This window comes from Caretta caretta, chromosome 10 (assembly GCF_965140235.1).
Source record: "Caretta caretta isolate rCarCar2 chromosome 10, rCarCar1.hap1, whole genome shotgun sequence".
Taxonomy (NCBI): domain Eukaryota; kingdom Metazoa; phylum Chordata; order Testudines; family Cheloniidae; genus Caretta; species Caretta caretta.
In genome coordinates this window covers 83,997,308-84,020,591 of record NC_134215.1, presented here as the reverse complement: position 1 = coordinate 84,020,591, position 23,284 = coordinate 83,997,308, and the positions used below count along the sequence as shown (strand labels likewise).

The 23,284-nt window shown below is 44.8% G+C and overlaps 1 protein-coding gene across 5 annotated transcripts in view; it reads right to left on the bottom strand.

Annotated features, from left to right (window-relative positions):
• Window positions 1–23,284, bottom strand: part of FRMD5 (FERM domain containing 5) — a 287,035-nt gene that overhangs the window by 56,216 nt on the left and 207,535 nt on the right. For all 5 annotated transcript variants that reach the window (XM_048868351.2, XM_048868348.2, XM_048868350.2 and 2 more), the window contains exons 3-7: window positions 21,515–21,557; window positions 20,255–20,333; window positions 7,367–7,464; window positions 1,719–1,842; window positions 9–96 (exon numbers count right to left, since the gene is read on the bottom strand). In XM_048868351.2, coding sequence (XP_048724308.1) covers window positions 9–96; window positions 1,719–1,842; window positions 7,367–7,464; window positions 20,255–20,333; window positions 21,515–21,557 — 432 coding nt within the window. The remainder of the gene's footprint in view (window positions 1–8; window positions 97–1,718; window positions 1,843–7,366; window positions 7,465–20,254; window positions 20,334–21,514; window positions 21,558–23,284) is intronic.

The following is a 23,284-nucleotide window of genomic DNA, read 5'->3' as shown; positions in this document are numbered from 1 at the left end:
AGCTTTACCTTGCATGGGTGTGGGTCAACCCCGTATGTCTCCAGGGTCTGGGCTTTTCTTAAAAAATTTAACTCTGAAGTAGCTGGTGTCTGACCACTGGAAGAAAGAAAATCAGGGAAAGGTGTGAACATCAGGATCAGTCATTATGTTCACTGTTTCCATTAACAATACCGGGCATCAAATCAAGCAGATTCCTTTGACTTCATTCAGCCAACATACTGAATCTAAAACAGGATCTTGTAAAGGGGCTCGGCTGTTAAGCCTGTCCATCCCGATCTGAAAGTTGGAGTTCAGCAGTACAGAAGACAGTCTCCCAACGCTAAAAAGGAACAGAATAAAGGAGCCTCTGCAAAAGGTACGGTTTAATTAAATATAATCAGCCCAAGCTCCGATAAGCATTTCACTTGGTTGTGGAGCATTACATGCAGAAAGCAGCTCATTTCATATATGTTTTTCAGGTCCCTTTCATGATGTCACATCAAATGACGTAACATCTATACATGTGTCTGAGGTTAAAAACAAATACAGAACTCCCTCTTCGGAAATGCGAGAGCTGGTAAAAGGAAGTTCAAAAAATTATCTACGGCCCATGGACAGCTCATAACTCCTTCTCTGAGCACCACAAGAACAGATTTACTATCTCTGGCTCCCAGGATGCCCATTCTGGATTCTTATCTTGCCGGCAACTTTGCAAGCCTTATTGCCTGGGTCACCTTCACACAGTTTTGTGAATGGACTTGAAGTGTAATAGACTGTGGCTTGTCATATGTCATAAACAAAGATACAGCTAGTATAATGGGAATATCATAATAGGATGATATCTTACTTTTATACAGCACCTCATCCCAAAATAGTATTTGAATAATAGAGCAGGCAGCTGAAACTGCAGGGGGAATTTAGGAAGGCAGACTATATTTATCCAGGATGAAATATAGTTACCATCCCTGCTCGATAAGAAAAAGCCATGGGATCTTTAATCAGCCCGTAAACTGGGCTGAGTTCAAGACTCAGCAAAATAAATAAATAAATAAATAAATAAAATAGAAGTCAGAGACTCCGCCTGAGCTGGGCCCCGGGCTCGTGCGGAGATATTAGGAAAGCATTGATACAAACTGCCTGAGCCATACATTTTCGTTACAAGCTAATGACATTCCACTGTTGGGAAATGATATTCCCAGCACTCCACTGAGACCACTTTAGGCCTTTCTTTAATTCTACAAATGGTCGGGACCTCAGTTTGAAATCTCATCTGACGGATGTTCAATGGATAAGATAGATAAAGATTTCAGGTTTTTTATTATTCTTTGATTATTTACATTTTAAAGCACTTTGGGTAATTTTTTTAGGCAGTTTATTATGTTCCTATTTCAGGAAGTAGAGGTTTGGTATTAGATGCCATGTCCTATTCCCAGAATATTTTTATTTTTGTTTTGTTGTAATGCATCTAATAGTGCTTAACAAATTGACCTTAATTTTTAAGAACATCTCCATTATTTTCCCTCTTATTAAATGTGAAACATGTTACCAAAAGAAACTTTTTTTCTGATTTAGTGTATGTACAAATGCAATAAAGCTATTCATCCCCTTACACAGAACTGTTATGTTCAAAACCTTAAATAGGAATAGCAGCAAACAAAGTACCAATAAGTCTATAGTTAATCAACATACATGACCCCTTTTAAATGGTACAGTACATTAAATCCCAAAGCTAATGTTACCTGAGTTCTGTTTTGTGAATCTCTGCAATTTTCCTTTCCAGCTTTTCCGAATGTTTGGGGAAAAACTGGAACTTGGAGCTGTAGCCTTCTGGGTGCTTCCCAGGGTCATAGTCCCCAATCTCCGCTAGTAAAAGAAAGAGAGGCTATATAATGAAGTAACAAGGTTTTTGTCATTTGGAGTGAAATCATTTTAGAAGTAACTGCAATTAAAAGAACAAACTGGTTTAATATTAAAAGTCAAAGGGCATCTGCCCAGAAAGGGGGTTTGTGGGTTGGAAACAGAAAACTGTTTCTTCTCCAAATGAAGTTGATAGCGAGGGGCTAACTAGCCGAGGGGGCTGGCAATGGGATACTGAGCAGTTCCCTTCTAGGGGCCCGATCCTCCAAAGTGATGGGTACCTTCAAACCCCCCAGGTGCCGATGAGAATGGAGGATGCTCAGCACCTCGCAGAGGTAGGGATCAGGTGACCAGTTCAACTCCAGCCAAGCTGGTGGCGAGCCTGGGTGAGTGGAACCCTGTGTGGAATTAGTTTGATGGGTCTCTGTCCAGTTCCCAGTGCACAGGTGTCCACAATACAAGAAATCCACCATCACACCTGGGTCCTAGTCTCAGCAGGGAAATCAGAAAGTGAACAGGCCTGGAGAGTGAATGAACCTCTGACTCCTAGCCAGAGCTAAGGCTCATCACATGGTGAAACAGCATGGGAAAACTCGCGCTGCCGATGCCTGCAGCTGGGTGCAGGGTTTGCAAGGAATCATGTCTCTCTGACTTTCACTCTCTGTTTGTGAGCAGATGGTCACTGGCTCACCTTTATTCATTCTTCAGAATTATTCTGTCCAGTAATTAGTAGGAACTACTCTCGGCCTGCAGTGCATTTCCAAGCAGTTCACTGCCAATATTAAAAGTGGAGTTATTCTGCGAGGACCAGTCGTTCACATGGTGTAGCCCTGTTCCGACTGGAGGAGCAGAACTCTAAGAATCAGCGTTCCAGTGCAAAAACTCCCCCTTCTAAATGTGAACCCCCATCTTGGAATAATCTGTAACATTCACTTCACATTTACTGTTTGGGCAACATTTCTGCCAATAAACTAATTTGCTAGCATAGTGCTTAAAAATGAGCACAGGAGTGGCATGGACACAACCGAAGAGGATTTTAAAGTGTGAATGAATATCTACAGAATTGTTTTGCGTGGTATCTTCCCATCTCTACTGCGCTGAACCTGCTCTAGGGAAGATTGGAGGAGTCCACTTGGCAGGATTTGCAATTGGGCAGCTTCCCCTAGCATTAATGTACACAAAAATGTTAACAAAAATAAAATTTACATCTCTATCCATGCCATCTCCCACAACAGCCACCACATGGCTGTAGAACAGGGACCAGCTCCTGAAGTCACCAGGATGTATTCCTGTGCTCAGAGGATGTCTTCTGTCCTTTCACATTAAACAAGACAGAGCAATGAATCACGCTCCACTTGTCTAGATGGGAAAATGATTCTAATACCATCCAAGAGGTTCTGAGGAATGCTGGGTCCGTAGCCACTAATGTCTACAACAGAACTCCGGAGGCACAGTGCGCCATTGTATCACATCTTATAAGCTCAGAACAATTCAAACTACCGTGGACATTTAAAAAAAAGATTTTTGTGTACTCCGTGGATGTGACTCTGCTTGCACCTCAGAAAAACAAAGTTAATTAGTTGGAAAGATCTTCAGATTGGCACTGGCAGAAAGAGCCTTTTGTTTGCTTTCTGAAATGAGCAAATTCCCAATGAATAATAACGAAAATAACAACCCTAATGGCCCTCCTGTATGACACGCCATAGCAGGGGACTCTCTTGCAGGGAACTTATGCAAGGATTCTCACATGGACGTTTCCACTATATCACCTCCTGGCAGGATGGAGTTTGCTCCTCCTCCTTGGAAAGGTTGCTCCCAAACGTGGCAGACACCCTTGGGCAGGGCTGGCTGTGCGGAAGCCCTGTACCCCCCCAGAGGCTCTAGTCCCATAGTACCAACTCCAGTGACATGATTCCACTGCAGTCACACTACCAGGGGCTCCCCTCTGCTGTGGCATTCCCGAGGAACCACTTTAATATATGGTGAGGTGCCTCTACAGGATGGGGGTGGGTGAAGACAGCTTACGTTGAGCTACTCCTTGTCCTGTCCTTTCCCCCTTCAGTGGCTCATCCAAATACATCCCATCTCCCCAGACAGACCCCAGGCCCCACCCACCCATGACACACACAAAACATACCCACCCTGAATCCAGGACATACTCAGCAACCAGGAAAAATACCCCATTCCAAATTGTTTGCTTTGAGATTGGGAGGCTTTTCCCAATCCAAAATCTAAAGAGCGACACTGAGGCATGAACCCACAAGAACACAGCCCAACAAGAATGTCTTTGGGAGCCTCAGGCAAGCAAAACTCCTCTAGGCCCCACAGTCCCATCAGAAACATCGAGGATTATGCAGGTGAATAGCTCAGAGCTGGTTCCTCTAGCTCCATCACACGTTCAAATGTGTTTCATAATCTCTCCTGAACAATTAGCATGAGGAGGAGCAGGTCCTGCAGTGGTGCAGCATATAGCTGCCAGGCTGGAGCTGCCCATGAAGCCAAGACAATAAACTGACTTATCAGCTGATTAAAAATCAGCTCTGCTCTTTTCATACATCTGAAAGAAATGGGCTGATTTCTCCTCGAGACAGGCTGAACAGGCAGCTACCCTGTTTCCACTTGCATCACCCTCTGGGAAGCAGCCAGTAATTAAATCCAAATTTGACTCAAGCTGCAGTAAAGGGGAACAGAAAAGATGAAAAAATGGTCCTCTCTTGGCTGAACAAGGCAGTACAGTATTTCATCTCTGTCTCGTGCTACTTAGCTGCGTATCTGCTTTCCATACTATATACAAGTCCTGCATCTGCAGCATCTCACAACTCAGCTGGAAAGGACCTCTCTCTCTCATTCAATTTCCTTTGGTCTGTGGCTAGTGAAACGTAGATGTGATGTTAATGTTCATGCTTCCCCTGTAAAATGCTGAAGGGGGGAAATACACCCGTATTTCAAAACTAATGATTAGTGCCTCTAAAAAATTCAAATATATTGAACTGTAAACACATGCGTGAGTATAGAAAAAATATCCGGTCTACTATGAAATATCTTGTACGTGCTTTGGAACTGGAACTTGTCATTCTGTACATCCATGGCTCTATATAAGCGATGACATGCACAAAACTACATTAAAAAGAGCATTATAGGCCTATGCCACCTTAAATCAGCTTTCTTATTATGCACATGCATTGTGACAGAGTCTTTAATTATAGTCACGTTGTATTTTTGCCATAGGCTTGGACAAATCTGAGCAGATTTCATGGGAATGGCAAACAGTACACCCCAGACACAAATGCCACCCCGCTGCAAATTTCAAGTCTCAGCTCTCAAGCTCTGGGGTGCTAGATTTTTTTAACATGGACGAAACAATGTATTTTGCCCTAGTCTCATTCTCAGAAACAGATGAACTTGTTTTGGCTGAAATTAAAAAATAAACCAAAAATCAGCCTGAGGCAGACACTCAGAATGGAAAATTTCAGCCCGAACAGTTAAAGTTTGGCAAAGTTATAAGCAACCGAAAACAAGGTCGTCTTAGGAGAAGTGTCAGTCAAACTTAATACGAGGCTGTGCTACCAGAATGTCTACAGATTTGCAACCCAGACCTTCGGCTGTTCAGTCCTTTAGGACTCCACAAACTGGAGGGACGTTGGCCTCTTCTGGCCTTTCCATGTCTTGGGCTGGGGATATCCAGACAAGAGTGCTTTGTGTAGCAGAGACACTGGCAAGAACAGGAGTGGTAAAATAAGCAAGAGGTTTCCAGATATTTTCCCCCACCCCACGCTGTGCAACCAACCTGGGTCCTGTCTGCAACTTGCTGACAAGTTGTTTCTTGGCTGATGAGCTTGATGGAAAGCCATGAATTTGTATAAGGACATGTTCATTTGTGCCCCCAGCTAACAAAGCTGTGTTTGTTGTACTCGGGTCCCTCTTTAAAGCCACACACTAGAAGGGCATGCAGTCACTCATGTGGAAAGAGCAGTATTTTCTTGCAAGGCTCTTTAGGACTATCCATGCTCATTTGTCTGGTGTGTACATATTGGAGAGACCAGGAGATGGTAACAATGCAGTCCTTAATGTTTTAGCTGAAGCACAAACAATTATTTCATTTTTCCTTAGTTAAAATGTCTGGCTCCATAAACCAGGTCTTTCCTTTGGAATCCACCCTTCTCTGAGGTTTGTAAAGAGATGCCCTTCTACAGCTAATAGCTCTTACCCAGGAATTCTGACTTTCTTCATTCAGACAAGGGGAAAAAACAAATGTCAGTCTCAACTTTCAGTAAATGAGTCTATTTCTTATCTATCTTATCTGTCTGTTATATTTAGATTTATATATTTTAAGGCCAGGAGGGACTATTCCTTCAACTAGTTGGACCTCCTGTATAACATAGGCCACAGAATTTCATCCAGTTACTCCTGTATTGAGCCCAGAAACTTGTGTTTGACTAAAGCAAACCTTTTAGTAAGGCATCCAGTCTTAATCTGAAGACTTCAAGAGATGGGATTTACAGAGCCAGTCACCATAATTGCAGTTTCGAGAGACCTTCTGCAATACTGAAAAATATAAACATAGCCAAGCTTCCTTCTATGTCTTTACTGATAACTAGGCATCACCCTGCCAAAACTGGCCACACTTGCTGTCTGGCACTGGGATGTCTCACGGAAGACAGGAAGGAGAAAGTTACGCTGAGGAGGGTAAATCAGGACAGGACCAACCAATTTAACTTTGAGATTCCAAATCAGAGGGTAATAACAGCAAGAAAATGATACTCTCGAAAGCACCAGTTATCACATCTATTGCGCAACTACAGCACTGATGCATGTCTGGACACCAATGTCTGGTGTGTCTGAGGATGCAGCAAAACTTCTGTAGGAAGTCTCAACACACGAGAGTGTTTTCTGCCCTGCAAGTACCCCAAATTACCTAGGAGATTTCTCTGAAATCAGTACTGAGTCCCATGCTGCTACAAGCCTCACCTACCTATTCGAGAGTATCACTTCAACTCCAGAAATCCCTGTATCCTAGTTACAGAGGAAGCGTGGATTAGGAGCTGCAACACAGTGACCCGGAAATCAGGAGTTCTAGATGCCCTTTTTTGCTTTATCACTGAATCTGTGTCGCTTAATGCATGGTGCCTCATTTCCCATCTGTTAAATGGGGATAAACCCACCTGCCTGACAGGGAGATTGTGATTTTGTAAAGTGCTTTGAGACCCTCAGATGGAAACAAGTGCAAAATACTAGACACATAATGTTGATCAAAGGGCCATTTATTCAGACACAACTGACCTGAATCCAGGTGGAATAACTTTGAGGGAATAGATGGCAGAGTTGTTGCTTCTGGTACAGTTTTAGATCACACTATCAATTCTAATTTTATTATAGACCAACGTGGTACTGGCACAAGGACAATCTTGAAGTATGAGCCCTGCATTGGTTAGATGACATTTGTATTCAAGGTGCAGTGATCTATTGTAAGTGAAATAATGTAATCAGTACTTAGCATGAAAAGAAAATTTATCTTGTCACAAAGCATTACCTTGAAGGATATAGGCAGCTAACAATGCAGCATCCGACGTCTTGCAGAGAAGGCGACCATGGTAGAGATCTCTTTTGATCTGCAGGAAGACTAAATACCTGAGGAGAGAAACAGAATTAGCTCTGAATTATTTCTTTTATTAAGCAATGCTTAAGTTACCTAAACGTCTGACTCAAACAACGAAAATCTATCGAGACACTTCCACTCTACATTCTCCCCAAACATTCCGTTTACAAGATATTACATCAGCTGTGACTTAGTCAAGTGCTAATTTGCCAGTCAGTCCTCAAGTTACGGTCAATTCTCAGGGCTCAGAGGTATGCATGCCACTCCTGCTGAAGTCCACAGGAGTGGCGATATGCATATATATGAGACAAGAATCTGATTCATAATTTGTCGTGCAGGTCTGAGACACAACCATCTAGTCACTTACCTGCCTTCTTACAGGTGCAGAAATCAAAAAAACAAAGCCGAGATGCAGACAGAAATTAAGAGCTGTGTCTTTAATGGGAATACTCCAGAGATCTTTTTCCACAAGACCAGAGGAAACGCGGAAAGGAAGGAACATTCGTACAAATATTTACTCTAATGCCAACTCTCTTCATTTCCATTCAAGCCCACTGAAATCAATGAAACCCTCTCACTGATTTCAATGGGTTTTGGATCAGCCCCAAAGAGAGGTAAAATAAACAAGGGCTTTCAACAATCCTAGCTTCTACATCAGCGAGGCCTCCAGAGTCCTGTATTTCTGACGTCCACAGAAATGAGCATGATGTCACAAATGTCTGACTCTCCCTCAAGGCCAAAGACAGGAAGGGTAGGACCAAACCCTACTCTGAGCACCTTTATACAGAATTGGAATGGTCTCAGCCAATCAGAGAACAGACTGCTGTGCCAAACTGACCAACAACTATGCTTATTTCTTATTTATGCAATTCTCTTCACTCCGATTGGCTACTGGGGTATGATTTGCATAATGGTTTCCAGTTATTTTTCACCAACTGCATAGCACCGAAATCCCTGTAATCTAATGGTTAATTATTGGGTTTTTACTCTTGGTCTTGCAGTAGTGCCAAAGTCCCCATTGAAGGCTATTCCTCTGGTTTTAAACTTCTCTGAACTTGCACTTCACCCTTGGAACTCAAAACCTTTACAGAACACCAACTTAGAAGAACCTATTCTTCCCTTAATGTACATCTGTATGGTCTAGTAGCACTGTTACAATTACTGACATTATTATGTGCAAGGTCCATTAACATTATTCCCCTCTATGTGCCTCGATTTCTCTATCTGTAAAATGGGGGTACTGATACTGACCTCCTTTGTAAAATGCTGAGAGTGACACTGGAAAGCATGATACAAGAGCTAGGGATTGTTATTACTACTGTTATGAGATATTTTAAGAGCTTAAATTCCTCTGAAAGCATTCACCTCTCTCCTTGGCATCTGTCATTAGTGGATAATAAAATCAGCAATTCCTATGCTTGACAGTCACTATTTCTCTAGATTTTATGCAATTTCAATAAATCAAAGCCAGCAAAAAGAAAAAACAAAATATGACTAAAAATTATAGTATGATAATAATGATAATAAAGTTAAAATAAGTAACTGTGTGGCAGTTCAGACTGAGTTACGATGGCATTCATTACATTTGGGAAAAATAATCTGATGTAAAACATAACTCACGTAATTAAGGAGCAAACTGTAAACTGGCATGCTTGGAAATATGTTTAAATAATTTAACTTCCATTCTGCAGAACCTCAGCCAACCTTGATTTCTTGAGTTCAGATTTCTGATACTGCAAGCATCATCATTTTACTGGTAAAATTACAAGAATGTTGAGAAAAATCCAACTATCATAACCCACACCATGCTCCCTCCTGCTAGGACAATTGCAAGCCCCAGCTCTGCTCTTAGTTTCATGCATACATCTCATGGCAGATTTAGACTCAAAATGTCTTTATAAGTAGAACCAGCTCCTAGCAGCTAATTAGCTTTTACTCTTTGCTGTCCTACAGAATGAATATCCATGTCACCATTCCAGCTGTTTCGCTATGTATTTCAATTTCTACTCTCCCCACATTGAGTACTATTCATATGTACCCAAATCTCACTGACATGCTGGTGAGGTCAGGTGCGCTCTGTAATCCTGTTTGCAGATGGGAGAATTTCTGCCATTTCTACCTAACCACTTAAACCAGTTCTGGAGGGCGGTTTTTGGTGACCCAGGATGGTTTCCCTATATGCCTATACCTTTAAATGGCACTGGGAGTCAGACTTTTCCACCACAAAGGGACACAATGGCAGCCCTGGCTCTACAGGCATGAAGGAATTAATGCAGAGAAGTGTGGCTTGCGAGGTGTGGACAGAGGGGGAGGCCCGTTTTTAGAAGATTAACGCACAGGGATGCTGGCTATTGCTCGTGGATAGTGGGAACCAGGATGAGACCTCTCATTGGCCTGCAGTCAAGATGCCAAAATAGAGAGTCCTCAGCAGCAACCGAACGGTTACGTCCCAATGGCATATTTGGTAACTGACATGGGGGAAAAAGCTAACTGTGTTTGTGAAAAATCACTGTCGTTCTGATTCAACGCCCTGCCTTGGCTGATTTTGAAAGACACACGGAGAGGGGAAAGAAGAGACCGCATCAGCCCTGAAGTCTGCAGGCAGCACGAACATGCAATGTACTGTCTTTCCCACACCTATACAGAGCTACCTTAGCCCCTGCCACGCCACATGACATGAGCCACTTGCAGACATACAGAAGAAATCTTCCCACCCCGCCCTCATGCCGATGCCAAATGTGTGAGTATTTGTTACCGTCACCCAAACAGCTCTCCCTCTTTCTATCCCAGCCCCCCAAACCTCTTTTCATCTTACAGGCCTTAATTAATGGACTGTATTTAAAAACAAAAGAGCAGATGGTGCAGGACACATAATTTAAGCTTTTCTGTGGCCTGACTTTTGTCACCGTTGCCAACATTTTCTGGGTATATTATAGTTTATTAGACACTAACGAACACAGGCAACTCTCAAGCTACTTGAACACCGTCGTGTCCACTGGGTAACTACTGGCCATCTCATCGGCAAAAAATGCTGAGTCATTCAAATGAACTAATGAGTCAGCTGATGACACTTCAATCCACCAATTGTGATGTCCGATGCCTCATGCAGATTCCCAGCAAATCTAAATCTGCCCCACGCCTGTGCAATGGTGGGACCGCAGAAGCACTCAGTCAGTCAGTCTCTTTTGGGTTTCAAGTACAGGATCTGTATCGAATTATTAGATCATCAAAGAATAGTGGAAAGAAGTAGATATGGGTGAACTAATTTGGCCTACTGCCAAACACACATGAACATGGAGGGCAAAAGTTGGACGCAGACAAGAAGGTTATTGTGTTTATGCTCCACTAAGGAAAGAATGTGAAAAGGGAAGCAGACAGCAGGAGAGACATCTAATGGCAAGGTAGGGTGGAAAATGGAGCAGAGATTGGGGAGAGTGAGTGACAAATATAGAGACGCTGAAAAAAAAGCTGAGAAAAAGCAAGAACCTTCTGAATAAAAAAAATGTAGCACGTGCACCATGGACGGAGCTATCTGGCTTCCAGAGAGTTCTTCAGTACCTGATACAAAGCTTTCCCTCACCTACAGATATGTGTTGTACAAAAACTGAATCAACCTTGCAATAAAGCCCTGAAGAAATCATGGGTTTAAATTCGGGAAAATACATTTGTGAACTTCGTCTGGTTTTGCGAAGTGCAGCAAAAGGTTTCAAGAGGTCTCCAACACAAGGAACTTGCAAATATTCCCCCGTCTGTAGAAAACACCCAACTCAGCCAGCGAAAGGAAATTTCCAAGAGAAGGGCTTGTGTTCTGGAAATGTCGTTTCCTTTAAAAATGTAGTGAAGAAAATTATGCAGTTTTCTGAACTAGAGAGTTTCCTCTGTCACAGCTCAGCCACTCCTCCTATTGCCAATTTTCTCTTCAATCAGGAACTTTTAAAGCTAACTTAACTCTGAACTCACTGAAGATTTTTCCTGGTCTCAGCACCAATCAATACCTGAAGTTTCTTAGGACCAGCATCACTTATCCCCCCTGTTGATTACTTTCTAACGGATTCCCTCTGTCCGTCTCGCCAGCGCGTTGGGACTGGAACACGGACAAAGTGAACGACAAGTGACCCCCATGCCTAAGAATAGCTTTTTCGTCCATGAAACCCCCCGGGCTTCCTTTAAATTCTTCTGCCTGGGAGAAATGCATGTCACTAGACCCCAAAGACAATGGGAGTGTGAGATTTACATACCTGTAAGAAAGTAGCTATGCCGACGGAGCAAAAGCTGTCATCAAAACATGCGATCACGTGATCTTGGAAATAAGCCACAGTCTGTCTGGTTCTAGACTCCAAGTAACACAAAGTGCTACTGCTCCTCCCTCCCCCACCCCCTGATTGCTATATTAAGTGCAAGAGGTTAAATCTTCAGTGGCCTTAATTGGCGAAGTTTTCACCCCGCCCTCCCAAAGCAGAAATCTGACCTGCATTTCAATTCTTATTATACCTGACAACTGCAGATGTTGTGCTAATCTCGCATTACAGAAAAGAAACAGAATACCGAAGGAACAGCTTAATGACCATGCCCACCTAATAGCGATCGCTGTTCAGAGAGATGTCACTGGCCATTTCACATTTAAAGTGAGACCTAATGACTGCAAAATTTTGCAGTTGTTAGGAGTTAACATAAAATCTGCAAATCAAATAAGTGGCTCTTAAAAAAGAGCAAACACATGCATCTGTCTGAGATCTATGCCTGGACACTTCTTTGTTTCTCCCCAAATGTACCTGGAACAAAAACCAAATCAATTGTATCTGGGAAAGTTGATTCGGGGCGCCTTCTTATAGAAGCAGAAATGCTTGTGTTTTGGATATGAAGTTATTTTAAAACAGGCTCAGCAAATAAGAATGGCCTATTTACAAATGATTGATTTTGTGCTCATCTGACTCGACTATGGGGGCTGGCAATCAGGTTCAGAAAGAGTTGCTCATGTATTCAGGATACTAACTTCTCAGACTTTCAGATAAGAACTATGGGTTTTATTTGTCTCTCCCTAAAGCACAAGAAAAGCTTCCATTAATTCTGAACATTATCAAGAAAGGCATAGAACTCCAGAATCCCTCTTCCTATGCTGATCTCATCTTCTATTGTACATCTTCTGTTTTCTAACCCATCCTTCTAAAGAAAAATATATTGAGTTTATTAATACAAAAGCAAAAGGTACATAATCTTGCGCCCAGGAGTATTTCAAATACACCATATAAAAGAGGGCAAAATCCCAGAGTCCATCCAACCAACGTCCTCGCTCACCAGACACCAGAGAAAGAGCACATCCAAGGGATGGTATGCAGTGGGCTGGACTAGAAGACCTCCTGAGGTTCCATCCAGCCCTACACGTCTATGGTTCTATGAATGCTGGAATATATTTGGCCCTTCCAGAAAGCCTACTTAATTCTGGAAGAACTTAGTTTTGATCTTGACTATCCATCTTTGATGTTTAAAGACGTACAGAGAGGCCTGTGCAATATGATTCCTCAAATGCCAGTGGGAAAAACATCAGATGGCCGAGGGGACCAGCAGAGGGATTTAGAGCCTTCCACCTTCAGGTCACTGAGCCTAATCAAGCCCACGTCCGTGACCACTGAGCTTTGTCTCCACCTGGCAACCATGGAGGGCATACGGAAATAAGTCTTGTGGTCTTGTAATTTCTAGAAGACATGCAGCTACCTCACTCAGCAACTGCACATGATTTGAGGATACAAAGGGGAAACAGCTTGTGCCGCTGTCCCTGGTTTTACTCCATACAGAAATGGAGGCATTCGTTCGCCAGGGCTGTCAATCTAATGCCTTTAATTAGCACTACCTTCATCTACAAATTAAAAAAGCAAAGGACCCCTCATCAATCTATTATGCCAGCAGTTAGTAAACAACTTTTCTAATCCCAGCATCACCCCCCCGCCCCGTGTCCTCTGCTCCATCAGCAGTCTGTTGACCATCACCTGTGGCGATTTCAGGTTCTTTTACAACATACACATGTAGGACAAGAAAATTAGTCAATAAGGGCTACTTCTAAAGAATAAAAACAGGTACTCAGGTTTCATATGCAAGAGTTAAAAGCTGATGGGTGCAAATTGGTAACTGCATAGCAAAATATGCATCTGAATGCACAGAATGGGTGTCTTCACACGCACCCATCTGCACGTACAGTGATCTATTTGCAGACACCTGATCACATTTGCATACACAACTTAACATGTCATTTTGCAGATTTGACCCTCAACATTTTTGTTTTCTTAGGTCCAGGAAATAAATACATATCTCCACAGAATACTCTGATCACTGTCAGGTAGATTGGAATAGACTCGTGCCCCAGTTCTCTTAAATTAGGTTTGTTTCCCAAAATGTTTGTCTCCTTTTGACTAGATCTGGGATGTAGTCAAGAAAAACTCTCTCACATTTACTCTTTCAAATGTGGTTTCTCCAATTTATAAACCTGTGTTCAGGATTTGATTGCATTCACTGGCAGGAAATCATGAAATTAGGATGTTCAATAAAGTTTACAGAAGCCTCACTATAACAAATAAAACAAAACTATTTCAGCCCCAAAGGGTATGGTATGAAATGGGCCCAGAGTATGTAGAAGCCATTTAAACACGAAATTGTCCCCATTCTCTTTAGCCAGCAGATCTGTAATTCAAGTGGACACATCCCCAACCCGTACTTCCCATTAAATAGGTTTGGATCCGTGTGATCAGTCTGGCTGTTTACTTGTATTCTGTAAACGATTAAATCACAGCAGCGACTAATGGTAGCTTCTAAGGTTCAACTTCTCATCTGTACCAGTCAGCTGAGAACCCAGCTGTTCCAATGTGCCACTGACCATGGAAACGCTGGCTGTAGCCCGGATCCAGCCGTCTCTGGGTCACCATCTCCTTACCCCAGAGCACAGGACAGGCACCTTTACCCAAGTTTAATTCAGTACTCGCTCCCTTGATAAAGGAGACCCCCGGCTTTGCAAGCGTCCATGCGTGGGTCCAGAGAGGCTTGCTTTGAAGCCTTCGCCGGCTAAGAATGTTCTCCACACCCGACTCTTTCCATATCACCTCTGTCACAGCGCACCCGTGCAGGGAATGTTCACACTCAGTCATGCACTGGAACCATAGACCAATATCCAATTGATCTTAAAATTAACCACAATAAAAGTGAAATTAAACAGAGCTAAACAATAGATTCTGCAAAAGCTTCTGACACACTTTAGCAGTGCCCTGCCATCCCACTTCCACACTTTTGGTTCCTTATCCCTTTCTCTGAGATAGAAATGCTGTTGCATGCTTCAGTGCTTAAGATCCTAGTAGAAAGCGATGGAAAACATCTTCTGTATTGTTGAGACCACCCCCCAGCAAGGACAGGGTCTCGTCTCCCACTAGCTGATATTATATTGATTTTACACGTTGTCTTAGCCAAACATTTCATGACGTAGGGAAAAAAGCGAAGTCTCGGGTGCTAGAATGCTGACACCAATTTCCCCTTTATTTCCAAGGAGGGAACAACTAGGCATTGGAAACAGCTTTGAAGATTTCTCACCTTTGCCGCAATGCAAAATATATTGTGTTGTTTACCTGAAACTGAAACATGTCTCACCAACGTCTCTATATTCTCTTTCCTGTCAACTTCACCCTCTCTCACGGCGAATCCTAATTCCTTTGGACACCTTATTTTCCAAACTTGTTAGGACACAGATGTGTGTTTGGAATTTGTTCTGTCTGAAAGAGTAATTACACTTTGGACAAAGTGGACAGTGTTGTAAACAACTCTACCCAATAGCTGCTTTTGGCAGAATTATTTGTTAATGATGCTGTTCTGTTCCAATGTGCTCAATTAACATTTGTGCTACCCTCCTTTCTGGAGAGCCAAGAGGATATTTAGCATATTAAACACTGCCTACTGCAAAGACCTCTTAAAAAATTAAAGTCATTTTTTAATAAACTCCACATCATACTATACCTCCCCTCCCCCCACCTGAGATCTGCAGCACAGAAAGAGAGGAACATCCATTTCTCTGAAGATGACAAAAAGCATTCATCAAGGTCTTTGGACTAAATGTATTGCCTGGGAAGTGTCCAATTTACTGAACCCAGCTCTCAATTCCCCATCTCATTCTGCCTCAGCCCTGCTTTACAGCAGCCTTCTAAAAAGACAAGATTATAAGGCAGGAATCGAGCATCCGAACCATCTCAAAGCGCAGCACTGACAGCTGCATTTGTTTCACGTTCAGGTGGTGGGACAGGCTTTTTGCCATTCCTTGACTTATTATCCATCTGCAGCATCTGGGAACAGGTGCGCCTTCCTTGTAGCAGGCAGGAATGAAGAGTGGAAGGGACTCACAGCTGGCTTGCAGGCAAGTTAACACTGTGCAAGTGGCAAGGAGAAAGGGGAATCATGGGGAACAAATGTCAGAATTAGCCAGTTTTGGAATTGTTGTATTGGCCTGATAGCCGCGTGCTGTAACTTTCATTATTAAAACTGCACGTCTGGAAATTCTTCACACCCCAGAACCAAAGACATGCTCCTGAAACAAACCTGCCTGTTTTTCTGTTTGCTCCAGCTGGACAAAGGGCACAAACGAGGGTAGGGCTCCTACAATCACACAGTCTGGAATGGACACAGTCTCCTGCTCCCTCCCTGCCCAGCCAGTGCTCCTCTAGAACGTGTTCCCATCGAAATCAAGGAGAGTTGTGCCATTCGCTTCATGGAAGCAGGATTGAGCCCTTACTGCCTTGAGTGTTAGAGTTAAAGGGACACTGCCAGCTACTCATAAGCATTTCCCCCCTCTGCTTTTCCTATCGCTTCTTAGAAGCCTGGAAATAAACCAGCTCTCCCTCAATGCATACAGCGGACAAAGAACAAACATCTAGAGGGGACGTGCAGTGGAAATAAGCAAGTAGCAGGGCTGTTCATCTGGCTCCATCGTTTAAGCAGAAGAAGCAGATCAGTGCCCGCATTGGCCATCAATTTGCTGCAAACAACAGACAAGGAGATAGTCAGGCTAACAGAACCAGCTATGAAAAGGTTAGACAAAGAGCCCTGGCCACAAATAACAAGCCCCGCTGGGGGCTCAGGAAGGGCGTGTTTAAACAGGTCATTAGATCTGGGAGTGAATCTTGAGTATTGGAAAGCAGGAAACACCCCACCCTCTTCGAAAAGGCAAAGAAACAAAGCAGGAAATCTTTGGTCCTGTGATGAGACCTTTGGAAAATGACTAGCGATGGCCTAAGAGATCTCTCCCAGCTCTGTCTTCTATGATGGACTGGAGACAACGGGAACCAAAGGTAGCATTTCCAAGAACACCACCTTGCGGTAGCTCGTGGCAATACGCTCCACTACCACAGCAAATTCTAGCGTGAAAAGCTCAGCTCTCTGGGTTTGGTGCATCGCAGCTACTGTGACCTGTTGTGTGTGAACAGAGCTGTGCTGAATGTTCTTACACACATCCCAAGAGAGCAGCAAGCCAAGATGTGAAAGCGTTTGGGGGTGGTGTCAACACATGGGCAGCGTGGCTAACTCAGGCATGTTTCCTTTTCCATTTGCTAGCAAAATCTGGGAACAAATCCACATGCTGAGCCCCAAACCACCCCCCTTCTTGATGCCTACATGGACACGTGTGACAAATTCTGCACTCCCGCATGCAACCCGCTGGCATTAGCTTCCCCTCCCCTGTTCTGAAGTCACACCCAGCACTTCCTCACCTCCCTGCAGTTCTAATCACACCCAGCGCTTCCTCACCTCCCTGCAGTCCTAATCACACCCAGCCTTTCACATTCAAGCCAACTTCATCTCTCACCGCTCTGCAAACTCCACCCCATTGCTTTTAAACAGTGGTGATAAATTCCGGATCAGCATTTAGTGCAATCGACCCCCTGCCAAAGACCCGTCATCTGAACGGGATGTCACAAGCGAATCTACTGTTACCTGAGCAGTATTACAAATGAGACATTGCAGCCACCGAGCCAGATTGGTCTTCCAGGTGCAAGAGAATTTTAATATTTATGGCCCACCTAGAATCAGGCACATTTTGTACAAAGAGTCAACGAAGTTCAGATAAAGCGTGACTGTCTAAAGATGACTGTGAATTACCCCTAAGAGAATGTCTGGCAGCCAGCAAGGCTGGATGGGCAGCTAAAGTCTAAGTACTGAAAACAATTTAAAAACAATCAGGCTTCAGCCAGCTTAGTTACATAAATACAATACTTTTTTTAAGGGGGAGTTCATGTCGGATTGGCTGAGGCAAACAATAGGATTCTGCTCCGCCCCCGAAGTGAATCTAAATGCAGCATGTCAGGAACAGTGAGCAATTCAAACTCTAGTGCACCAACATCTACCAGGTAAAATGATTCAATCTGAATCAGTCATTGGATATGATAGAAACGGAGTCACCGTAATGGAATGCTGCCAGAGGATCCAGTGCCCTGCCTTGAAAATAAACGACTCAGCTTTACTCCGACACGCATGTAGCAGCGGGAGGGCATCACGCTCTGACAACATTCCAGCTCACTGACATTCTCTCTGAAATATGCCTACCCAGCGCTCAGATTCATGGGGAGCTAGGGGTGGGGAAAATGTAAATCCCCGTGAGTGAGATGTTTCATATACTGGCATAGGGAGAAGGAGGACATTGGCTCTCCTGCCCTTCAGGAATGTTCATCATTCCCGTCCTGTGGCCAGACCTTGTGGGAAATGCTGCTATTGTCCCATGACTTCATCAGTGTCCACAGGACAGGAATTCCCCCATCTGCTGTTCAAAGGCCACAGGCTTCTTACAAACACTTCAGTCCACCACTAGGCGCGTGAACCTGTGAGCGTCAAACACTCTGCTCCACAGCCAGGCATACCACGGAGACACAGGAGTAGCGGCCCATCAACTGTGCTGGGTCTGGAGCAAGTGGCTTCAGTCAACCCAAGAGAGGGCTGGATTCCCCAGATTTGATCCCGCTTAAACCTCGGGTTTCCTTCAGGTTTGTCCGAGCGAAGCTGAAATGCCAAACAAATCTCCGGATAAAACTGCCTAAATATTTTCTTTTCAGCAGCATTTTTATTCCTGGGACAAGACCACTCTGTCAGGGCTGAGTCAGCAGAGCCCAGGAGAGGCCAGCTCCACCAGCGACAGGAAAAGCATCCCTTCAATCAACCCCTGGTGGGAGTGCTGGGAACCTGCCTCCGCACATCACTGGTTAAACCTCGTGAGGTGTGGCGGGGCAGATGGGGCCCGGAAGGGGTTCTTAGCAGCCTTGACACAACTCACGCCTCATGCAGTGAAACTAGAGAGTTTCACATCCCCTTCCCTGGCTGTCACCTGGAGCCCTCCCTCCTTCCCTCCATCGACAGGACTGGCACGACTCACATGGGATTTCTCCCCCCTCCCCAAACATATATCAACCCCCTGTCCTCCACTGACCCGAGTGTAATCTCATGACCACTTGGCCTGCTCTCCCACCTTGAACCTCCAGGGGAACAAGTTGGACCACTGCACCCCACAAAGGACCATAAAGCACCCACTATTTAGGATCTGCAGGGAGGAGGAGGTCCTAATCTTAATCAGGTGCCCAAATATAGCTGTGTCAAACATTTCCATCACATCAGGTCACCCCCATACCCCAATGCAGCACAAGAAGAAAGATCCCACCAGTTGCTTCAATCACTGCAGCTTGGAACCACGCTCCCCGCGTTCTCACATTTACCCTACTGGCCAAGGCCATGTGCCTTCCCTCCTCAGAGCAGACGATGAAGTGGGGACTGAACTAAGCCAGGGTTTGCCCACCCCCAGCAGATCAGCAGCTTGGTAGCTGTGTTCCACCATCCCAGTCAGTGAAGAGACCTTTGAGGGACTGGTGAATCGCCACAGATTCACTGTTGCTGTTCCAAACTACAGAGCAACGGAGTCACCTTTCAGCAGAGACCAACCGTGGCTAAATTCAGCCTCAAAGGTGAAAGTTACAAGGAACTGAAATACCCAGGGGTTAGACTAGAACCTGTTCTGCGATCATAGCTATCGTAGTCACTGTGGGTATGTCTCCACTGCACACTATGGCCCAGTTCTGAGTCTGGTTTGAACCTAAGCCCCACTTCCATCCACACACAAGACAACCTGACTCAGGTCAGCAAGCGCTCAGGATCTGGGTCCTAGGACCCTGTTAGTGGGACAGGCCAGAGTCCCAGTCGTGCTGTGAAGCCCATTTATTTTGCAGCATGGATGCACCTCAAGCCACAGACCCAAGTCAGGAGGTCTGCGCAGTGCAGTGTGGACGCATTAGCACGGCTGAGACACCTGGGTCCAGCATCGTAAGCCCAGATTTACAGTGCAGGGTGGACGCTTAAGTGCAGGCCTAGAAACACCGAGTCTGCAAGCCCCGCTCTCACAGACCCAGGTTTACAAGGCAGCGTAGACGGACCCTCAGGCTCCTGCTATAATTATGACATACACTCTAAGTGCGGTGTTCTGGCAACTCAATCTTCTTAACAGACTGTCGTGGAAGCTCAAGCTAGTGAGTTTAAATCAACGGCTAATGATAAACATCCGCTGTGGCGGGATGACTTTGCAAGTCAATAAAATGCTTCCAGTGTATAGTAACAGTATTGTCATGCTTCTTTATACACAAACACGGTGGGTCACACTGACTGGTTCTGTTTAGGAAAATCTGACATTACATAGATGGCTCTGTAACTCACAACAGACACAAAACTTTTCAGGTTGCGAAGCTCCAAGCGTGTCTGACCTTTAACAATACCTTCTGGAAGCACCCAACGCAAACCCCATTCCATGGCTACTAGCTTCAGTCTTACCTGGTTATTTCCTCTTTCAGAGCAGCAGGGTCAGTGGGATAAAACTTCACACGAAAACACATGGTGAAGGGAGGCTGGGCTGCAGTGTAAAATGACAATGTACGGTCACCTGAATTGTATCCATTGAGAGCAAATACACCAGTGTCTTCCTCAGCTATTAACTCAAATAAAGGAGCTATTCAAATCTTTTTCAGGACCAGATCTGGCTCCTCAGTTACTTATCCCCCCAAAGCACAGACAGAGCATTCATTAACAATAAGGGCAGTTGCGATCACAACTCCCCATGCACCAAGAGAAAGAATGGGCCTCAAGCACCTCCCTTTGTCATAAAGGCAAAAGAATTCAATGGGAAAGCTAAAAGCCCTCCTTTGCCCCCCTGTTTTGCGCAAGGATTGTGGCGTAAATAACAATCTAGAGTCCCCCAGTGTTTCTAGACACCTAAGAATACATGGAGGACACTGCTTGAAATCTGAATGGCCTGTTTATCCGCCCCCCCATCCCTACCAACACAAACACAGTACACACACACACACACACCCATGTACACTTTATAGGCTAGACTGTGAGCAGGCCTTCACAGCCACAGAGGACGGGAAGGATCAGAAAGATGATCCTCACCCACCTTCACCTTAGCCAAGCAAGGGCTGCTCATGACAGCAGTCACTGTGCCCCCACACTTGGCTTCCACCCTACAAACAGGATGCCAAAGACAATGGAGGCGGACAGGGAGGGGATGGGGTTTCTGCCACACAATGCCCATGGCTCCTCCTGCATTGGCCCATGGAGCAGAGGGACAGCTTGGGGTGGGGGGCACGATCTCTAAAACACAACTCAAGGAATAATGGGGCATTTCCAAAGGGGGTTTTCATTAGGCTCCATGGCTGTGTCGACAGTACATGTCACTGTATCTGTTGTGCGGGCAAAACAGGTGGGCTTGCAAATTGTTATTTGCACCCCTGAATCATTTTTCCATGCAGTTACCTGTTTTGTTCAAGCAAACACAGATTTTGCATGTGCAAAATGGACATACTTACATTGGCACAAGAAGGGTGGTTTAATGAAAATGTACCCCAGAGAGAATTATTTCATTGTCAACGTAACAGAGATACTCAGAAGGGTACATTCGCTAGGTGATGCACAGGGAATAAGCCACACGAGTCAAGTTTCTGAACCAGAGGCAAATGCTTATAAAATTAAGGGGAGCATGCATAGTCTCCACAGGACATCTTCATACAGATGCACAGTAAATGCAATACTCACCTCTCATCTGCTTCACGACAGACTTTGTAAACTCCAACCAATGCTGAAATGAAAAAGAAAGTTTTTTTTTTAAAAAAAGGACCAGTAACAAATACCCTCACATTCATTTTGCAATGCCTCCCCTTTGGGGTAAAAATAAAAGAAACAGAAAAAAACAGGTTGAAACAGAGGCATGTTTCTTTGAATGACCAATACGTGATACAGAGAAAGAGGTAACCATGCAGCAAGTTTAAAACGCAGGGGCCTGATATTCCACTGCCTCACATCTTCTATCGTTATCTACACCTGTGCAAGGCAGGCATACAACACGAACAGGCTGTACAGGTTTGCCATGGGTGTCAATAGCCAAACAAAGGGTAAGACAGTAGGGTATCAGACCCTAACGTGTCAGACGCAAATCCCCATCACTACAACGACCAGCCACTGGGATCCTGAGTTTGTCAAAATACCTGGAATATTTTAGGAACATTTGCTCAACCAGCTGCGCTGCAAGCAAGGCTGAGAAAAATGCCTGATCCCTGGAATAACGAGAACTCATTCCTGCTCGCGTGGAAGCTCCTGAGAGTTCTACCACTGACATCAGTGGGAGCAGGGTAAGTCTTCTTCTAGTCTGGCCACGTGCTCACGACGTAGTTCATGCCAGCTCACATGGGGGTGGCAAAATCTAAGAAATCAGTAGGTGAAACTGATACCTCACAACTGACAACGTTCCACCCAGAGCAGGCAGTGCTGCTTCCCTACGACCTCTGTGGGGCGACAGCTTGCAGTAGAAATGGAGTCGGAAGAGGCAGCCTCCGATACCATGGGCAGGGCTAGCAGACAATCTGAAAAGCCAAACCTCCATCCCACTACAGTGGGGTTTAACCCTGACAAGGACAGTACACCTGGAAGAGCCAGCTGCTGCTACGTGCTGGGACAGTTGGAAATCACTGGGCCCAGCCATGCGGATCATATAGTCATGATGGGTGCCTCTGAGCAGGCCAAGCCAGGAATCAGCGACATGGCATGGCCCATCTGAGTGGGGCAGCAAGGACTGAGGTTTGCTCTGAAAGCTGTCCCATCTCCAGCTGCTATCCCAGCAAAGCACACAGCCCCTGGCTAGCCCGGTCACTCTGTCCTCAGACTGCCCAGACTCCTAGAACCCGCAGCCGGAGAGACTAGTGTAAGCGGAGTCAGGATGAGCTCCACCCTGACATCTGGTGGTGAGGTGTGGCAAGTTGTGGAAAAGAACTTCAGGGGCCGATCTCATTTGCATAGGAACACCCACCCCGCCTAGAATGAGTCCATAGCTGCCCAAATGGTCACTTTGGCTGCTGTGGGATCCCCAGTGTCTCTGTTATTGGGGCAGGAAGAATAAATTGTTATTACCCTGATTATGGGAATCAAGGACAGTGGAACTGTACTTGGCCTTATGATGGAGGGACTCGCCATCAACTAAGTAGCACTCGCTAGGCAAGGGACATGGGTTCCAAAACTCTGTGAATTGAGAGAGAAGCTTGAGACAGGTATTTGTACCTGGTGGCGTGGGCCCCTTTGTGAGGGCCTGAAACACCAATTGCACCTCTGTCTCTCTCCACTGTGGAATGTCAGAGCTAATTTGGGGCCTATTAAGAGTCTAGCTACAGGTACTGTGCTGAATTCACTTTGGCCTTATGGTGCAGCAGCACTAAGGCTCCTGCTACTCCAAGCTGAAGTTACCAAAGAGCTGAAATCACTGTGCCAAGTAGTGGGGAGCCTGAAGATGCAGAGCGGTTTGTGAGACAGCTGGCG